Source organism: Aegilops tauschii, chromosome 6, assembly GCF_002575655.3.
Source record: "Aegilops tauschii subsp. strangulata cultivar AL8/78 chromosome 6, Aet v6.0, whole genome shotgun sequence".
In the NCBI taxonomy this organism is placed as follows: Eukaryota; Viridiplantae; Streptophyta; class Magnoliopsida; order Poales; family Poaceae; genus Aegilops; species Aegilops tauschii.
Window position 1 is genome coordinate 56099094 of NC_053040.3, and position 19399 is coordinate 56118492.

At 46.7% G+C, this 19399-nt stretch overlaps 1 protein-coding gene across 1 annotated transcript; it reads right to left on the reverse strand.

Annotated features, from left to right (window-relative positions):
- Positions 1–10635: 10635 nt before the first annotated feature.
- Positions 10636–15969, reverse strand: LOC109741952 (L-gulonolactone oxidase 2). Its single transcript, XM_020301043.4, has 2 exons — positions 14765–15969; positions 10636–11895 (listed from the first exon to the last, which is right to left on the reverse strand). Exons 1-2 carry the CDS (start codon positions 15461–15463, stop codon positions 10801–10803), a joined length of 1794 nt encoding a protein of 597 aa, XP_020156632.1. The 5' UTR covers positions 15464–15969; the 3' UTR covers positions 10636–10800.
- Between the last annotated feature and the right edge of the window lie 3430 nt (positions 15970–19399).

The window sequence follows — 19399 nt, forward strand, 5'->3', positions numbered from 1 at the left end:
CATCGTCACCACGCCGTCGTGCTGACGAAACTCTCCCTCAACACTCGGCTGGATCGGAGTTCAAGGGACGTCATCGAGCTGAACGTGTGCTGAACTCGGAGGTGCCGTGCGTTCGGTACTTGATCGGTCGGATCGTGAAGACGTACGACTACATCAACCGCGTTGTAATAACGCTTCCGCTGTCGGTCTATGAGGGTACGTGGACAACACTCTCCCCTCTCGTTGCTATGCATCACCATGATCTTGCGTGTGCGTAGGAAATTTTTTGAAATTACTACGTTCCCCAACATATATTGTAAGAAATCTTAATATTGTATATATGTAGCCAGTAGCGTCGGATAGATATACGAAAATTTGTTGTTCGCCCAATCTCTCGGAGAAGGAGAGGTTGATATCACTTCTCTCGGTATGCATATGTTCATGATGAACTTCTGTACTTAATGGTTTCCTTCATTTGCTTACTAGCTAGCGTGTCGAGGGCCTCTCTATACATATAGTACATAGCGTCGACCAAGCACGGAGATAAGAGAGGACACTTCTCTCTATTAGCTAGCTAACACCCTAAATTAACCCCCTAAAACCCCCTAAACCACCCTCTTTAAAAAACAAAAACCTCAACTCCTGCCAGCAGCTGGCGCGTGGATGCCTTTTGGTTTGGGTTGGTGCTACCAACCGGGACCAAAGGCCCTCCTGCCTGGGCTCGCCGCAGCGGCCACGTGGAGGCCCATCTGTCCCGGTTGGTGTAAGAACCGGGACTAAAGGTATAGGGCTTTAGTACCGACCCTTTAGTCCCGGTTCCCCAACCGGGACAAATGGGCCTTACGAACCGAGACAAATGGCCCTTTTTCTACTAGTGTATGGTGCGGGAAAACTAAATGTGTGTGATTGTCTACCTATCATACACGGTTTATAATCATGAACTGTTTGTGATGTGTCACGCATCATAAAACTCCCGTGCCTGGAATCTGCCTGGGAAGCTCCTGTGCCTGGAATCTGCCTGGTTTTAGGTAAGACCACAAAACTCCGACTGCGATGGCAATGCGACCACAAACGACTAGCAAGGATGAAGCGTTTGGGATATTCGAGATATCGGAAACGGTTATATAGGGACAACTATATGCATTAAGGCTCCCTATCCTCAACGGTTTCTGGGTCGTGTGGGAAGGACCCCCCTATCGCCGTCACTCACTAGGCGACGATTCCAAATGCCATCGCGGAAAGGGGTTAAAAAAACCGTTTGTATAGCACCGACGCGTACCAGTGAGTGGAAGTCATTCTCTATGTGTTTTGTTCTTGCATGAAACACATGATTGGTAGAAAGATATGTTGCTCCAAGATTATCACACAATAAACAAGAGACATGTGGTCTTTCAACCCCTAGTTCATCTAGTAAAGTTTCTACCCACATTACCTCAGTCGTTGCATTAGCTAATGACTTATATTCTGCTTATGTGCTGGACCGAGAGATAATTGCCTATTTCTTGGCATTCCATGATATGAGATTGGAGCCAAAGAAAACAGCAAATCCACTAGTAGATCTCCTGTCATCAAGACACCCCGCCCAATCTGCATCAGAAAAGGCACTTATAGTGGTTGAAGGTGACTTACATATTTTCAGTCCTATTCCAACACTTCCTTGAGCATATCTCAGTATCCTTTTTACAGTTGTCCAATGCAAGGAGGTGGGAGCACGCAAAAATTGACAAACCTTACTAATAGAAAAATATATATTAGGTTTGTCAATGTTAGATACTGAAGTGCACCAACAACACTTCTATACTTAGTTCCTTCTTCTGGACTTAGTAGCTCTCCTTTGTGCCAGGACAATTTTTCCGTAGTAGGCAGAGGAGCGCTAGAAGGTTTACAATCCTTCATGCCTACACGTTTAAGTATATCAGTGGCATATTTTTCTTGAGTCACCAGAATAGCATTAGGTGTCTTTTTAACCTCAATGCCTAGAAAATAATGCAACTCTTCCAAATCCTTAAGAGCAAATTCACTTTTCAAGTTCTCGAGTAAAGCCAAGGTGGACTCTTGTGAGTAACTAGCAACAATTATGTCACCTACATAAATGAGCATAAAAATAGTCACCTTCCCTTTGTTGAAGAAAAACAACAAGGTGTCTCCATTTGAGGGTCGAAAACCAAGTTTTTGTAATTTTGTACTCAACCTTGAGTACCAAGTCCTGGGTGCCTGCTTCAGGCCATACATAGCTTTTTTTTGAAAAGGGGAATATATTAATATCAAGCAGATACCAATTACACCCGGTCTCTACACCAACAAGATGTATAAAAACACCCAGGATGCACACAACCCAAAAAAATAAAAATAAAATTAAGAGAAAAAGACCCTGCCACGGTGATCATTCACCCGCAACAGTAGCACTCTAACCACCACCAAAGACAACACCTAGACTACAAAGAAGGTTCTCCAACAGCAACACATTTAGGAAGGAAACAATGCACAAGCGTTGTAGTTGCCCGATCAAAGATCATAGGTTTTCACCTTGAAGAAAGACCGCGTTCCCAAAAAACAATGCCTTCAACAAGGCCATGATACGTCTCCTATAATTTTTGATTGTTCTATGCTGTTATATTATCAATCTTGGATGTTTTGTAATCATTTTATAGTCATTTTATATCATTTGGTACTAACCTATTGACATAGTGCCAACTGCCAATTGTTGTTTTCTGCATGTTTTTTACATCGCAGGAAATCAATATCAGACGGAGTCCAAACGCAACAAAACTTCACGGAGATTTTTTTGGACCAGAAGGAACATAATGGGCCCTGGCTGCGCCTGGGGATGCTCCAAGGAGAGCACAACCCACGAGGGCGCGCCAGGAGGCCCAGGCGCGCCCTGGTGGGTTGTGCCCACCTCGGGTACCCCCGAGACCGCCTCTTTGCTCTATAAATACCCCAATATTGCCAAAACCCTAGGGGAGTCGACAAAATATTGATCCAGTCGCCGTAGAGTCCAGAACCACCAGATCCAATCTAGACACCATCTCTGATGGGGTTCACCACCTCCATTGGTGCCTCTCCGATGATGCGTGAGTAGTTCTTTGTAGACCTTCGGGTCCGTAGTTATTAGCTAGATGGCTTCATCTCTCTCGCTGAATTCTCAATACAATGGTCTCTTGGAGATCCATATGATGTAACTCTTTTTGCGGTGTGTTTGTTGGGATCGATGAACTTTGAGTTTATGATCATATCTATCTTTTTATATCCATGATAGTTATTTGAGTTTCTTTGATCTCTTATATGCATGATTGCTTATAGACTCGTATTTCTTCTCCGATATTTGGGTTTTGTTTGGCCAACTTGATCTATTTATCTTGCAATGGGAAGAGGTGCTTTGTAGTGGGTTCGATCTTACGGTGCTTGATCCTAGTGACAGAAGGGGAACCGACACGTATGTATCGTTGCTACTAAGGATAAAATGATGGGGTCTATCTCTACATAGATAGATCTTGTCTACATCATGTCATCGTTCTGATTGCATTACTCCGTTTTTCCATGAACTTAGTACACTAGATGCATGCTGGATAGCGGTCGATGTGTGGAGTAATAGTAGTAGATGCAGGCAGGAGTCGGTTTACTAATCTTGGAGGTGATGCCTATATAATGATCATTGCCTGGATATCATCATGATTATTTGAAGTTCTATCAATTTCCCAACAGTAATTTGTTCACCCACCGTTTGCTATTTTTCTCGACAGAAGCCACTAGTGAAACCTACGGCCCCCGGGTCTCTTTCTCAAATATTTGCCTTTGCGATATACTTTTCCCTTGCATTTATTTTCAGTTCTATTAAACCAAAAATACAAAAATACCTTGCTTCAATTTATTCTTATTTATTTTATTTGGCGTTCGATCTATCAATCTACTACAATTTTATCTCACGTCCATTTGCCTATCTTGAGGTGCCGTACCCGGAAGGGATTGACAACCCCTTTAAAACGTCGGGTTGCGAGGATTTGTTATCTGTGTGCAGGGGCTATTTACGTTGTGTTGGTTGATTCTCCTACTGGTTCAATAACCTTGGTTTCATATCTGAGGGAAATACCTACCACCGCTGTGCTGCATCATCCCTTCCTCTTTGGGGAAATGCCGACGTAGCTTCAAGCGACATCAACAGGAATTTTCTGGCACCGTTGCCGGGGAGGATCTTCAACATATACCAGGTTCCTAATCACAAATCTCATCTCCTCGCAATTTACATTATTTGCCATTTGCCTCTCGTTTTCCTCTCCCCCACTTCAAAAAAAATTGTCGTTTTATTCGCCCTTCTTTTTCGTTCGCCGTTCTCTTGCTTTCCAATCTTGATGGCTAGCGTTCCTACTCCTCCTTTGTCACCAGATTTTTAAGTTCTTTACTTCAAGCAAAGAAAAGGAGAAAATTTGAAAGATGCCTGGTATAGGCTTATGGAATCGTATCGTATTTCCAATTTAAAGGGGGGCGCTAAAGTTTTGCTTCGTAATTTTTACATAGGATTGGCTTTGCATCATAGACAACTTCTAGATTTTGCCGCTAAAGGAAATTTCATTGAGCTTGATGCCAATGCTGCCTATGAAATTTTAGAAGGAATTTTGGGAATTCCACCTCAAAAGAAGGGGTTTTCTTTTACCCCTGAGGGAGCTCAAATGTTGGAAAAACATATGGTTGAAATACAGAAATATAATGAAACTCTCAAACACCTCAATGGTAGTATCAATCGCATGAATACCCTGATTACTCGTTGCAACAAGCGATTGGGTATTTTGGATCTTAAGATGGTTTCTTTCCCAGAGAATTTAGGGAAGCGTAAAGAGCCTCCCGGGTTTGAGAAAACCCTTACAAAACTTGCCAAAACTTCGGAAGACAAAACTTAGATACTTGCTTTATGCCTAGCTAAGGGCGTAAAACTATAGCGCTTGTTGAGAGGCAACCCAATGAATAAAATTTATTTTTGATTTTTGCCTTCTATTCTTGTGTTAGCACAATTTTTCTACTATTATGATTGCGTTTTTTGTGTTTTAATTAGTGTTTGTGCCAAGTAGAACCGATAGGATCTTCTTGGGTGATAGTTGTTTGATCTTGCTGAAAAAACAGAAACGTTAGCGCTCACGAAAATAATTCTTATATTTTACCAGAGCGTGATAAAATGTCAATTATTTTTGCAGAAGATTATATACAAATTACCCAGGTCGTCCTAGTTCTTCGGAATTTTTGGAGTTCCAGAAGTTTTTGAAATAGTCAGATTGCTACAGACTGTTTTGTTTTGACATATTCTGTTTTCTTTGCGTTGTGTGCTTATTTTGATGGTTCTATGGTTTTCTTTGATGAGTTTTTGCCATACAAAAGTTGGAATACAGTAGATATAATGCAAAAATAAAATATGAATTGGTTTGACACAACACTTGTAGTAGTGATTTATTTTTCTTGCACTAACGGATCTCACGAAGGTTTTGTTGAGTTTTTTGTGATTGAAGTTTTCAAGTTTTGGGTTATCTTATGATGGATGAAGGAATAAGGAGTAGAAGAGCCTAAGCTTGGGGATGCCCCGGAATCCCAAGCCAAAAATGAGCAACCAACTAGGCTTGGGGATGCCCCTGAGTGGCATCCCCTCTTTCTTCTAACGACGATCGGTATTTTACTCGAAGCTATATTTTTATTCGTCACATACTATGTGTTTTGCTTGGAGCATCTTATATGATATGAGTCTTTGCTTGTTTTATTTTGTGTTTTAAGTCTTGATTCCTTGCTGGACACACCTATTTGGGAGAGCCAAAATTATGTCATGACTTGTTAGAATTGCTCTCTATGCTTCACTTAAATTTTTATGAGCTATGGACTTGCTCTAGTGCTCCACTTATATCTTTTTGAGCACAGTGTGCTTTAGTACTTTTCAAGGAATTCTCTCTTGCTTCATTTAAATTATTTTGAGATAAAGAAAAATTATGCTCATGATCTTCACTCATATTTGTTTGAGCTTATGAAAAGCAACACATGAAAATTAGTCCCAAAGTGATAGATATCCAAGAAGGATATAATAAAAACTTTCATGAAGATCATTGGACAAAATAAACTTGATTCTTAGTAATAGTTTTGAGATATGATGATGTGATATGTGAGTTATGTTGATGAGTAATTATGCTTCAGTAAGAATATTGGTGTTAAGGTTTGTGATTCCCTATGCAAGCACGGAAGTCAATAGTCATGCAATGAAATTATATCCTACTTGTGGTGCATTATTCAGTGTTAATTATGCTTAATGCTTGCTTATGAGATTATCCGTTTCTTGGTTGGTCGCTTCTCAATCTTTTGCTAGCCTCCATTTTGCACTAAGTATGATCTCTACTTGTGCATCCAAAATCCTTTAAACCAGTTTTGCCACATGAGTCCACTATATCTACCTATATGCAGTATTCTTTTGCCGTTCTAAGCAAATTTGCATGTGCCATCTCTAATTTTCAAAATAAACTTCTCTTTTGTGTGTTCGTTTCGCTCGTGGAGCGGTGAGGGGTGGCTAATATTTCCATGCTAGATGTGTTATTCTCACGACGAGTGTTTATTCACTTGTTATTGCACGAGAGTAAGGCAAACGTAATAGGGATGCCCAGTCCCAAAATTAAAAATGAATGTACTTTATGTTGTCAAAAAATAAATTCCTTGGAAAGTGTTGGTATGGAAGGCACTCGTGGATGCGGCTAGCCATGGAAAGTGAAAGTATGGTGGAAAAAAGAATAAACTTTATTTTCTGTTTGGGAACCGCCTCTGATATATCTAGCATGGAAAGTGTTGGGAACTCTAAGTCGTTTTCGTTGGTGGGATGGATACACCTCCCAAAAAGTTTTTTATCTCTAAGTTTTTCTCTTTGAGCTCTGGCACCTCTACAAATCCCTACTTCCCTATGTGAAGGGCGTTTCTTTTACTTTATGCATTTTTTTGAATTTGAGTCTCCATCTTCTCTTACAAAAGCACCAACTAGGAGGCAATAAGGTCGTACTTAAGTATTGGGTGTAACTAATATGCGAGTGTGTTTCATGAATGGATCAATGGTTAAGCATGATGGGCTAGGGATAACTTATTTTAGCGTTGATATTTTGAAAGACAGGGTTGCTTGTTGATATGCTTGAGTATTTAAATTATCATGTCAAAACTAGACTATTGCTTTGAATCACATAAAAGTCCAAATGTCCATGCTATAAAGAAAAGAATATGATATGACATGTTAGGCAGCATTCCACATCAAAAATTCTGTTTCTATCACTTACCTACTCGAGGACGAGTAGGAGTTAAGCTTGGGGATGCTGATACGTCTCCAACGTATCTATAATTTTTTATTGTTCCATGCTGTTATATTATCAATGTTGGATGCTTTATAATCATTTTATATCATTTTTGGGTACTAACCTATTGACATAGTGCCAAGTGCCAGTTGCTGTTTTCTGCATGTTATTTACATCGCAGGAAATCAATATCAGACGGAGTCCAAATGCAACAGAACTTCACGGAGAATTTTTTTGGACCAGAAGTAACATAATGGGCCATGGATGCGCCTGGGGGGTGCTCCGAGGAGAGCACAACCCACCAGGGTGCGCCAGGAGGCCCAGGCGCGCCCTGGTGGGTTGTGCCCACCACGGGTGCCCCCCAGACTCCCTCTTTGCTCTATAAATACCCCAATAATCCCAAAACCCTAGGGGAGTCGACGAAATATTGATCCAGCCGCCGCAGAGTCCAGAACCACCTGATCCAATCTAGACACCATCTCGGATGGGGTTCACCACCTCCATTGGTGCCTCTCTGATGATGCGTGAGTAGTTCTTTGTAGAACTTCGGGTCCGTAGTTAGTATCTAGATGGCTTCATCTCTCTCGCTGAATTCTCAATACAATGGTCTCTTGGAGATCCATATGATGTAACTCTTTTTGCGGTGTGTTTGTTGGGATCGATGAACTTTGAGTTTATGATCAGATCTATCTTTTTATATCCATGAAAGTTATTTGAGTTCCTTTGATCTCTTATATGCATGATTGCTTATAGCCTCGTATTTCTTCTCCGATATTTGGGTTTTGTTTGGCCAACTTGATCTATTTATCTTGCAATGAGAAGAAGTACTTTGTAGTGGGTTTGATCTTACGGTGCTTGATCCCAGTGACAGAAGGGGAACCGGCACGTATGTATCGTTGCTACTAAGGATAAAATGATGGGGTCTATCTCTACATAGATAGGTCTTGTCTACATCATGTCATCGTTCTTATTGCATTACTCTGTTTTTCCATGAACTTAATACACTAGATGCATGCTGGATAGCGGTCGATGTGTGGAGTAATAGTAGTAGATGCAGGCAGGAGTCGGTTCACTAATCTTGGACGTGATGCCTATATAATGATCATTGTGTGGACATCGTCATGATTATTTGTAGTTCTATCAATTGTCCAACAGTAATTTGTTCACCCACCGTTTGCTATTTTTCTCGAGAGAAGTCACTAGTGAAACCTACGGCCCCCGGGTCTCTTTCTCATATATTTGCCTTTGCGATATACTTTTCCCTTGCATTTATTTTCAGATCTATTAAACCAAAAATAGAAAAATACCTTGCTGCAATTTATTCTTATTTATTTTATTTGGCGTTCGATCTATCAATCTACTACAACTTTATCTCACGTCCGTTTGCCTATCTTGAGGCGCCGTACCCGGAAGGGATTGACAACCCCTTTAACACGTGGGTTGTGAGGATTTGTTATCTGTGTGCAGGGGCTGTTTACGTTGTGTTGTTGGTTCTCCTACTGGTTCGATAACCTTGGTTTCATATCTGAGGGAAATACCTACCGCTGCTGTGCTGCATCATCCCTTCCTCTTTGGGGAAATACCGACGTAGGTTCAAGCGACATCAGGCCACTGCCAGGCGCAACCAATAAAGGCCAGACCTTGAGTTTTCACCCTGGAAATCACGACCCGGTACTCAAAGGAGCATCACCAACAAAGAAGTCATGCAATGCTACCGCCCCCACTTGCGGAGGCTACTACTACAGGTCACGTACCACCAGGCTCACAGAGCTCATGTCCGATCTGGGCGGGACCATATCCCGCAAGCCAATTATGAACAACTGCCTTTGAAGCAAAGTCTTCGTCGCATATAATACCCCGCCTTCGCCACTTGCATCCTCCAATTACGCCATGGCATTCTCCGCATGTGTTGATTTCCATGATTCCATGGAAATCTTGGTGCAGACATGTCCCAAGGTGTCAACAAAATAGAGCTTCACGACACCCATGAAGTTGGTTATGCTGATCTTGCGGGTGTACGCGACCAGCCCCAATCCAAACAAGGTGTCCAAAGAGCACCATATACGCAAGTGCTTGTTTTACTTTGAAGAGAAGTCTGGAACTCGCCAATGAATAGATCAAAGAGGCTTGATCACAGGTACAACGGTGACTTCGCGCGAAGATAACTAGCGCCACCTCCTAGCCGGTTATTTTTATGAGACATGAGATCCCAAGATCAACCATATATCGATGCCCACCTCCGGTGGAAGGAGATGGCCGACACCGGCATATCTGGGGCCGCCGCCCTGACGCCCAAGACGCAGGCAGAGCCGCTGACCTTCGTCAAAACGGTGCACATCGAGAGCCCTCCTGGCCAAAACATGTCCAGATCAAGCCAATCTGCCCCGCCGCCGCAGTCGTGCACCTGCTGTCGGTTTCGTCAAAACATGCAGACCGAACCCTCATGGCGAAAACACCCAGATCGAGCCAATCTACCCCCGCTGCCATTGTCGATCGCCAATTGCCGGCCATACAGAGCTTTATCCAACTCACATGACAAAACAGTGGAAACAAGTTGGTGTGATGGCCGGAAGCTGAACCGAATGAGTAATGCACTCATGGAGGGTTTACGGGCTGATCAAGAATTAATGGCCAGGATTTAATTAAGGGATGCAGGCCCGCCAGTGAAAAAAGGAGGGGAGGGCAAATTAGGAGAGGGCACGTTAGCCACTCCGTAAAAGTCCGTTGGAGTCAACCCGTGAATCAAGCATTACTGGAACCGAATATATAGATGCAATGTCTGTGTAACGTACTACCTTCGTCTCAAAATATAAGATACTTTTTTAAAGAATGGACGTTTGGCTCTCGGCCTCCATGGAGGCCTTTTTTTAAAACAAATCAAAGTTCAAACTTCTCGGTTTTAAAAAAAATTAAAAAAAATTATGCAAGTAAACAAGGATATTATGTGTATGTGTGTAAAACTTCAGGATGAAAAATGTTGAAATGCGACCTGTACAAAAATGACAAATTCATTGTCTGGGAGGATGAATAGTATCATGTGTTAAAAAGCTTCAGATTTGTCATTTTTGCACCGCCCTCATTTCAACGTATTTTGCCCTAAAAATTTACAAACATATGTGTTATGCCTTCATGTATATCTGTGTTTTGTTTCAGATTTTTTTTTTTTGAAAGACAGAAAATATGAAATTTGATGAAATTCGAATTTTTCAAAACCGAGCTCCATGGAGCTCGGCCTCCACAGACAATATTCGTTTTTTTAGCCTAGTATACATTTGTACGAAGGATACACGTCAATCACTGTCCAAACTAAAAAAGGATACCGTACACTCCAGTCTCCAGATTAAATCAGATTATATGGTACTACAACGAAGCATCCGGCCGCACAGCAGCTATCTGAGTATGTGTTACTGCTAACTGGGATTGTGTAAATTCTAGCAGTTGGTGAGTTTCCAAATTCGACCCAATGTGTGGTTTGTGTCTAGCCCATTCTACCATTAATTCTTTCTGTAATTCAGATGGACGACGACTACACTTTGGTGCAGACCCTGGCATCCTTGTACACCTTGCCGGGCCGGCACAGGTAGCCCTGCTCCGGCGCGCAGTGCGCGTCCCGTGAGCACACGCACATCCCTTCCAGCGCGCAGCCGGGCGCGTCCTTGGTCGGCGCGGTCGTGACACCGAGCATCATGTCGCTCCAGCCGCTGGAGAAGAGGCCGTCGGGGTCATAGGCGCTCTTGACGCGCAGGAACCGGCGCATCCCGGGGTACTTGCCCGCCGCGCCGGCGAAGGCGAGGTTGCGGTTCTTGCCCCAGTGCGGCAGGCCGCCATACTTGAACAGCCCCATCTGCTCGATCTCCTCCAGGAAGTCCTCGTGGAGCCGCGCCCTCCGGGGGTCGCGGCTCCGGTAGTAGGTCATGTCGAAATCCACCATGTCGGCCGACTCCCCGGCCGCCGCCGGCTTCCCGAGGTGCGCCGTCGAGGACTTGACGTAGCGGATGAGGATGCCGTCGTAGAGCTCGAGGCCGCAGAGGGCCTTCGGGTTCAGGTCGCGCAGCCGCTGGACCTCCTGGACGAACGCACCCGCGCGGCTCAGCGGCAGGCTGAAGGTGGTCTGGTGGAAGAAGCTCGAGTCGCTCACGCGCGGGTCCCAGGCGCAGGCGGTCTGGAGTGCGTCCTCCTTCCCGGTGAGGCAGCCGCCCGACGCCTGCATCTGGTCCTGCCGCCCCACCACCGGGTACCCCGTGAACAGCCCGCCGCTCCTCCGCGCCAGCCCGTAGCCGGCCACCGACAGCGCGGCGTGGGTCACCCTCGCGGTCAGGCACTTGCCGCCGCTGCCGCCGTTGCCAACCCGCTCGGACGCCTCCTCGACCAGCCGGTTGGCTTTGATCACCGTGGCCGAAGTGGGGCGGAAGCCGATGAAGTCGAGGACGCCGTCGCCGGAGGCGTTCATCGGCAGCCTGTCGTCCATGCGGTACACCGCGCGGCCGTGGCCCGGGTACCAGGCTATGTCGGCGAACTCGTGCTGGTAGCCGAACTTGGTCACCTGCTCCGCGAGGTCGTCGTCGTCCCGCTCCGTGAACGTCGTCGACCGCTTGAACAGAGGTTGTAGCGCCAGAGTCACCTGCAAAGCATCATCGTACAGATTTGTTATTAGACCTTGCAAAAAAAGGGAAATTACTCCCACGTCCATATTCAGGTCTGAAGCTGTACAACTGCCCTTACTCCTACGTACAGTACAAATTTAGGTCTTCATGTGCACATTTCAAAACTAATAGTTGTATAAATTGTACACCCTCGGTCCCATAATATTAGACTTTGTTTTTAAATCACATTGTTGTTACACCTTTCAATCTGGGGAGAAACATCTTATATTTATATTATACTTCCTCCGTCCCAAAATAAGTGTTGATGATTTAATACTGAATTGATAGGATATTCCATATGTGTGTGCATCACATTTTGTGTTGATTTGGTTGATTTCACACCTTGCTGCTAAGAACAAGTTATAGCTCTAACTGACGCTCAAATCTCTTACTTTGTGATAAACATAACTGATGTTGCTTTTGTAGGTTTTGCTACAGAGGAAGGGACCAAGCGGCGGCTAGCTTTTCCCCTCGACCGGTCCCGATATTTACTTCGTAGGGTCTTCGAATTATTCATCGTCGGTAAAGTTGGTATATTGGTGACAATGGGAATAATGGCTCCTCGGCTATCCCCATGTCGAAGTCCTTCATTCTAGTGGCGTCGACGAGTCGGACGATGGTGTGATCTTCAGCACTCGGTCTAGCATGATTAGCATTTGTTCATGACGGCGTTATCCTGCGAAGGGGATGACGTTGTGACATGTTTTCGTTCTCCAGTTCCATCTTCCTGACTAAGCTCGGCTAGATATGGCTTCATCGGGGAACTTGTGAGGTTTATGTCTCCCTTCTCTGTCTGGTCGAAGAGTTGAGATGATCTTCTGGACCTTCTTAGTGTCGACTTCTCCTAAGCCGTGATCTATTCAGTTCGTGGTCGGCGTCTTCTGGTCTACATCGACGACTTCCTGGTTGTTCTTTCTACAAGCTGCTGGATTTCAACAAGGTTGCTCAGGTGAGATAGAGCCCTGGAGGCGGCGACGAGCTTTGCTCACTGCGTGCTGCCGATGGATGTAGAACGAAGATGGTGTTGGTTTCTTCAATGACTTGACTGTAGCTTTTATCTTGTTTGGAAATTCTTTTTTTTTTACTGAATTGTTTGGAAATTCTTGTACTGGCAAGATTTGCCCTTTGCCCTTTCTATCAAAAAACATAACACACACACACACACACACACACACACAGAGAGAGAGAGAGAGAGAGAGAGAGAGAGATGGGAGGAATAATAAGAAGCACGAAAAGGGATGTGGAGGATGCATGTCGAGCATGTATCCACCTCTCTGCACCTCAACATCATATTAGCGTTCACGTAGGCTCTACCTGTCAGTTTGGCCATGAATTGGTCGATTTTTTTATTGTATTCAGAATTAGCACAAGTGTTGTGGTCCGCGAATAGATATCCCAAATGTGAGATAAAATCTCATAAGTTACCCTACACTTTTCTGTATCAAATAAGGTTCTCCTAAACTTTGCAACAAAATATCGACAAATAGCATATAGAGGGGTATGTAGTGGACAACCCTATGTTTGCCTGAACTACTTATCTTCCATTTCATTCTGTTAAGTGTTTTTGTGAATCATTCGACGTTTAAGTGCAAGTGTCGGTCGGAAAAAAAAATCAAGTAAAAGCATAAACTTTGCGTCGTCATGGCGACGAGATTTGCTCACTGCGGGCTGCCGGTGGATGTAGAAGGAAGATGGTGTTGATTTCTTGAATGACTTGACTGTAGTTTTTATTCTTGTTTGGAAATTCTTGTAGGGGCTAGATTTAATTAATATGTGCCCTTTGCCCTTTCTACCAAACAACATAATTGGTGCCGATGTGAGAGAGAGAGAGGGGGAAAGAGGGAGAGGTGAGGGTAGAGATAGAAATGGGAGGAATAATAAGAAGCACAAAAAGGGATGTGGTGGATGCAGGTGGAGCATGTGTACACCTCTGCACCTCTGCATCATATTAGCGTTCACGTGGGTTCTACCTGTCAGCTTTTCCATGAGATAACCAAAATGTGAGATAAAATCTCATAAGTTACGCTAAACTTTTCTGTATCAAAGAAGGTTCTCCTAAACTTTGTAACAATATATCGACAATAGCATATAGTGGGGTATGTACGTAGTGGACAACCCTATGTTTGCCTGAATTACTTATCTTCCATTTCGTTATCTTAAGTGTTTATTGTGAACCATTTGACATTTAGGTGCAAGTGTCGGTCGAAAAAAATCGAGTAAAAGCATAAACTTTACATCATGTCGGCACGTGAAGGCAAGCAAAACACACGGCCTGTTTGTCTACCTTGTTCCAAAGGTGTCCTTTTAAGTGTAAACTATAATGCCAAAACAGTTAAAGTGACATGCATGATTGCGACACACACCCCCGCTGTGGGCTGCATGTTTGTACTTTTTGACGAACCATGTTTTGTACTCCAAGTATCATCCACCGGTGGTGCTTCCTTCTTGAGCCACAGCCCTCCCGTGGATCGGGTACGTACGCCTACTACATACGTACTCATCGACATTTCGCTCTAATATACATACTCATCATCAGCATAAATGTTGCATCAAGTACGTACGCGCATGGTTCAGTTGCTAAGCACTAGCACGCAATACTTATCTACCACTAATCTTGACGTAAGTACTAATTAATATTGATATTGTTAATCAATATATCTATGTAGTATATGTCATTGAGGTTAATGCAAGTCAAGGATTAGATCAGAGTCATTATTACTACGTACCATATATGACTAAGACAGTGTGATCTTCTAACAAACATGCGCTGAAATACTTAGGTCAGCTGATAAATGTGCTCCCTCGTGTCATCATAGTGTGTACAACAAAGGGTGTAGATCACCTTACCTGAGAGATGACACCCAGCACGCCGAGGGAGACCTTGGCGGCGTCCAGCTCCGGGTCGGCGGCCGCGAGCACGCGCACCCGGGCGTAGCCCTCGGAGGCCGGCGCGGGCGTGACGATGCGCATCCCGACGACGTACTCGTGGACGGCGCTGCCCTTGCCCCACAGCGAGCTACCGTGGGCGCCGGTGCCGAGCATGCCGCCCACCGTGAGCCCCCACCAGTAGGGCGCGTAGGGCAGCGCCAGGCCCGCCCCAGCGGCCGCTGCGATGAGCTCCCGCAGCGTGACGCCGCTCTCCACCGTGATCTCCGCCCTGGCCGCGTCCACGGCCACGACGCGGTTCAGCCACCGGGTGCTGATGGCAAGGCCCCGGCCGTCGCCGGCGCCGGGGCACGCGAGGGGCGGCATGCTGTGGGCGTACCTGGTGGTCACCTTCATCTTGGTCTTGGCGGCCGTGGCGTTGGCCACCGCGCGCACCAGCTCCGCCTCGGAGGTAGGGTAGGCCACGGCGGCCGCCCGGCACGTGGAGCGGTCCGGGAACACGCCGTACGCGGTCGAGAAGGTGCAGTCGGCCGTGCTGCCGCCCGACGAGCACTGCACCGGGTCCGCCGGGGGGCTCGCGGCCGCCCGGTGAGCCGACGGCGCGGTCAGTATCATGAGGAGGAGGAGGACCGGCAGCTGCACTGGACTCATCTTGCACATCTCGGTTTACGTGTGGCTAACGACGTCCGTGGCTGCTATATGACCACTTGGAGCCCTGTACCCTACAGGTATTATAGGACGCAATGGGCTATATATGCAGCGAGTTTGCTACTTTCATTCGTCTAGGTAACATGGGCCTATAGGATGAAAGTCCCAGTGAAGAAATAAGATGGAGAACCATATGGACAGTTGGGTTTTTATTCTATTTCAGCAGTTGAGCACACATGCATGGTTCTGTAAAAGTTGCCAGTGCCCTTTAACTAGCTAGCTAGGTAACATGCGCCAAGGAAAAGCATCTACTTTTTTGGTGGGAAAATATTCCTGGATGCAGATTTGAACAGGTTGGAACTGAACGAATTTCTTTGCTTTACCGAATGTATATATGAGTGCACTAGTTTCATATAAAAAATTAGCGTGCAATGTGATGAAAACTAGCTAGTGCAAGGCATGTTTCCATTTCCTTAAAAGGAATGCCTTCCAAGTGGATCGTTGCACTATGCCTATGCTTGCTCGGTGGACAATTGGCTAGATAAGCCTTGAAGCATTATCTTCTTCATGTGGCGTAGCTGCACGCGTGCATATATGCATGTGTGAGGATCCACCGGTTTGCTGGGTGGGTGCACTGGGCGTACGTACGTGTGGATTTTTAGATGGCCATTGCAGTAAGTGCAGGGCGCACGCAATTTGTGGAGTAATCAAGCGGCTGGAGTTGAAGTGCTCGGGTGCGCGGCGGCCGGTCACCTGGTGGTGGCTGGATCGATGGATATGATTGTGGTCTCGGTGGATTGGTCCTTTCGATCTACTCTATGCTGCCGGATCTGCCGGTGTTGGTGCGGTCGTGCGCGGCCACATGTTTTGGGCACTTTCATCAGTGCTTCGTGCAGATCTTCTGATCATGGTGTGTTGAACTTTTGAGTCCGAGCTGTACGCGGCAAAGGGGGAGCTGGCCCGACGCCGACAGTGGAGCCGGTTGTCGTGCAGTGAGACTGTGCAAGGCCACTAAAAGGTGATGAACAAGATATACCGATGCACATGTTATTCATCCCCTCGGCCGCGCGCATGACGGTGGAGTGAGGGGAAAGGACCCATCCATCATTGCTGGCGTGACGGAGGTGGGGGTCCATGTAGAAGGCAGACGGCCGCGACGCCAACGAGGAAATGGGACAGCGCCGCCGGGGGCTTGGAGAGGCCGACAGTGAGGTGGGTGGTGGAGGGGCCTTGCGGCGCATACAACTCTTCAAGATCTGCTTAGTTCCATCCAAACTTCATCATGGTTATTATGAATAGAGCACCCAAGTTCAGGTCCACAAGCAGCGAAATAATTGTCCTATTAAGACTTGCTTTCGCATGTTCTGTAATGTGTGGTGTGACTAGAGGAGGTCTTTGAGTTCGAATTTGGGATTTAGGAATAGGGAAGTTTTTTTTTGTTCATTTTCGGACGTGCTATTTGTAACCTGTATTCCGGACCCGAGCTGGAGGTTGATGGGTTCAGGGTGCGAGGCGTTGTCGGTGTCAAAGATGGTGGCATGGTTTGGAGGGAGGTCAGGGGCGGCGGTTAGACATTCAGATCAAGCTGGCGTATGTGCTCTAACAGCATCTACATTCGGGCCTCTCATACCCGTCTCAAACGTTCGGGCAGGCCGTTCGGTCACTGATGGTTAAAAAAACCAACCCAACCGGACATCTCAAACCGCGGACAAACGTCCGGGCTGACCGGCACCTCTCAAATCCGGCCCAAACATAGGCGGGATATGGAGCGGCCCGGGCACGCCGCGCGTCCGCCTGACAGGCCCTGCCCACCGCCGAACCCACAGATGTCCCACAAAAAACCCCAATCTGGGCGCCTCGCTTCGGCCCCTAGCTCACTCTCTCTCACTCTGTCCTCTCCTCTCCCTCTCTGATTCTGATCCCATCCACTACAATGTCCAGCTGCGACAGTGACTCCGGCTCCGAGCTGGACTACGAGGAGGCCTTCCGCATTGCGCTGGAGCGGTCCAAGATGGAGACCGGCGGCAGCTCCGAATCTAGAGAGTCGTCGTAGCTCCTGCGTCGGAGCTGGACTCTCCCGGCCCGTGCACAGTGACACCAGGACAGCGCAGTCTGCACCGCCCCCGCACCGTCTCCTTCCCCTGCCGGCCGCTCATCCACGCGGGCAGCGGTGGGTTCTAGTGCCTGTGCCGCCGGCCCGCATGCGCGCCGCGATAGGCAGTGTGCACGGGAGAGGGACGCGGCGGAGCAGTCCGCGCGCCGCCGCCGTGGGATGGAGGTGGACCCTGACGAGGTCGCGCGGCTACTTGCATGGGTCTACCTTCGGTCCCTCACGACGGCGGGGCTGGATGCTCACCGCCTCTGACGGAAGAACGCCAAGACGCTCCGGCTTGCCATTGAGCAGTCGAAGCGCGAAGCGAAGAAGGCAGTGGCGGAGAAGGCTCGGGTCGCTGGGTTGAAGCGAGAGCAGGACAGGGCGGTCCGTCGGATGAAGGGTCTCATCGTCTTCTCCGACTCGGACTCCGACAACGGCGACTGCGACAGCTGCACCTCCTCCTCGGACGACCAAGACCCTCCACCAGCCGCGGATGCCTACAGCTACGCTGGCGACCGGAAGAGCAAAAGGCCCGGCGAGGAAGTGGTGAAGCTCTGACTACTCCATTTTTAGTTTCAAGTTCTTAGTGTCCGTCGTTTATGTAGGGGAACGCAACAGAAAACAAAAAATTTCCGACCTACGCACCAGCCCAGGACCACTATGGAGACTGCATACAAGGTTTGATCTTTTTCGTTACCGACTCGTAGCGCAGCGGGAAGTAGAGTCGATGACGATCGACGGTGCAGATCCCCGCAGCTAGGATTTACAACCTCCCAACCGCGAGGATGTATACCCTAATCTGCTCCTTAGACAGCCCTCCGGGAGGCGGTCGAACAGCCCCCCGGACGGTGTCGCGGACAGCCCTTTGGGAGGACCTTCGAAACTCGAACGGTCACTCGGACAGCCCTTCGGGAGGACCTTCGAAACTCGGGCGGTCACACGGACAGCCCTTCGGGAGGCACTCACGAACTAAGACCGAAACTACGATCTCTCTACAGAGTTGCACACATACGGTGTCATCTATCCGGCAGGGCTTCGCCGTCCAGAACTAGTTCCCACCGGAACCCAGACAGCCTTTCGGCTCTACGAAACTATTTCGCTGGGAGGGAGAGAGAAGCCAGATCATGCATGTCACTTGTATGTGAGAAGAGATGATCCTTTAGGCAGCCCCCTCCACCCCTATTTATAGGCCAAGCCCAAGGGTGGCTTCTCCAAGAAGCCAAGGGGGGAAATATCAAAAAGGCCCTCAAGGTGGCTTCTCCAAGAAGCCAAGCAAAAAGCACTTTCACTATTCATGACGACATTTTTCAGCGTCCGTTCGAACTGAAAATATTTATGTGGGCTCAGAACATTTCCAGTACCCACTAAAATAATTTGCAACGCGTTCCGAAACAATTTCGGTTTAGTGATTTTCATCTGCGAAAAGCAAACAAGAATGCGTTTTCACTATTCATGAAGACAATTTTTCACGTCCACTAAATCCGAAAATATTTCTGTGGGTCTTAGAATAATTCCAGTACCCACTAAAATTATTTTGGATTCGTTCTGAAACAATTTCAGATTAGTGAATTTCATCTGCGAAAAACAGCCAAAGCGGTACCGGCAGCTCCGAAACATTTTCGGTTTTTATTTCTGAAAATTCTAAAAAGTTTCCAGAATGATTCTGGCACCCTCCAAGAATTATCAGGCATGTGCCGAAACCATTTTGACTTAATGGCATACCCCTAAACAACTTTTTTGGTTTCACCGAAACTCATCCGGTGACCTCTCTCTGCGGTACGATTCCGCTATCCGAAACTTTTCGGTGTCCGAAACTTTTTCGGTGATTTTCTTTCAGACTTCCTGTCTAGTAT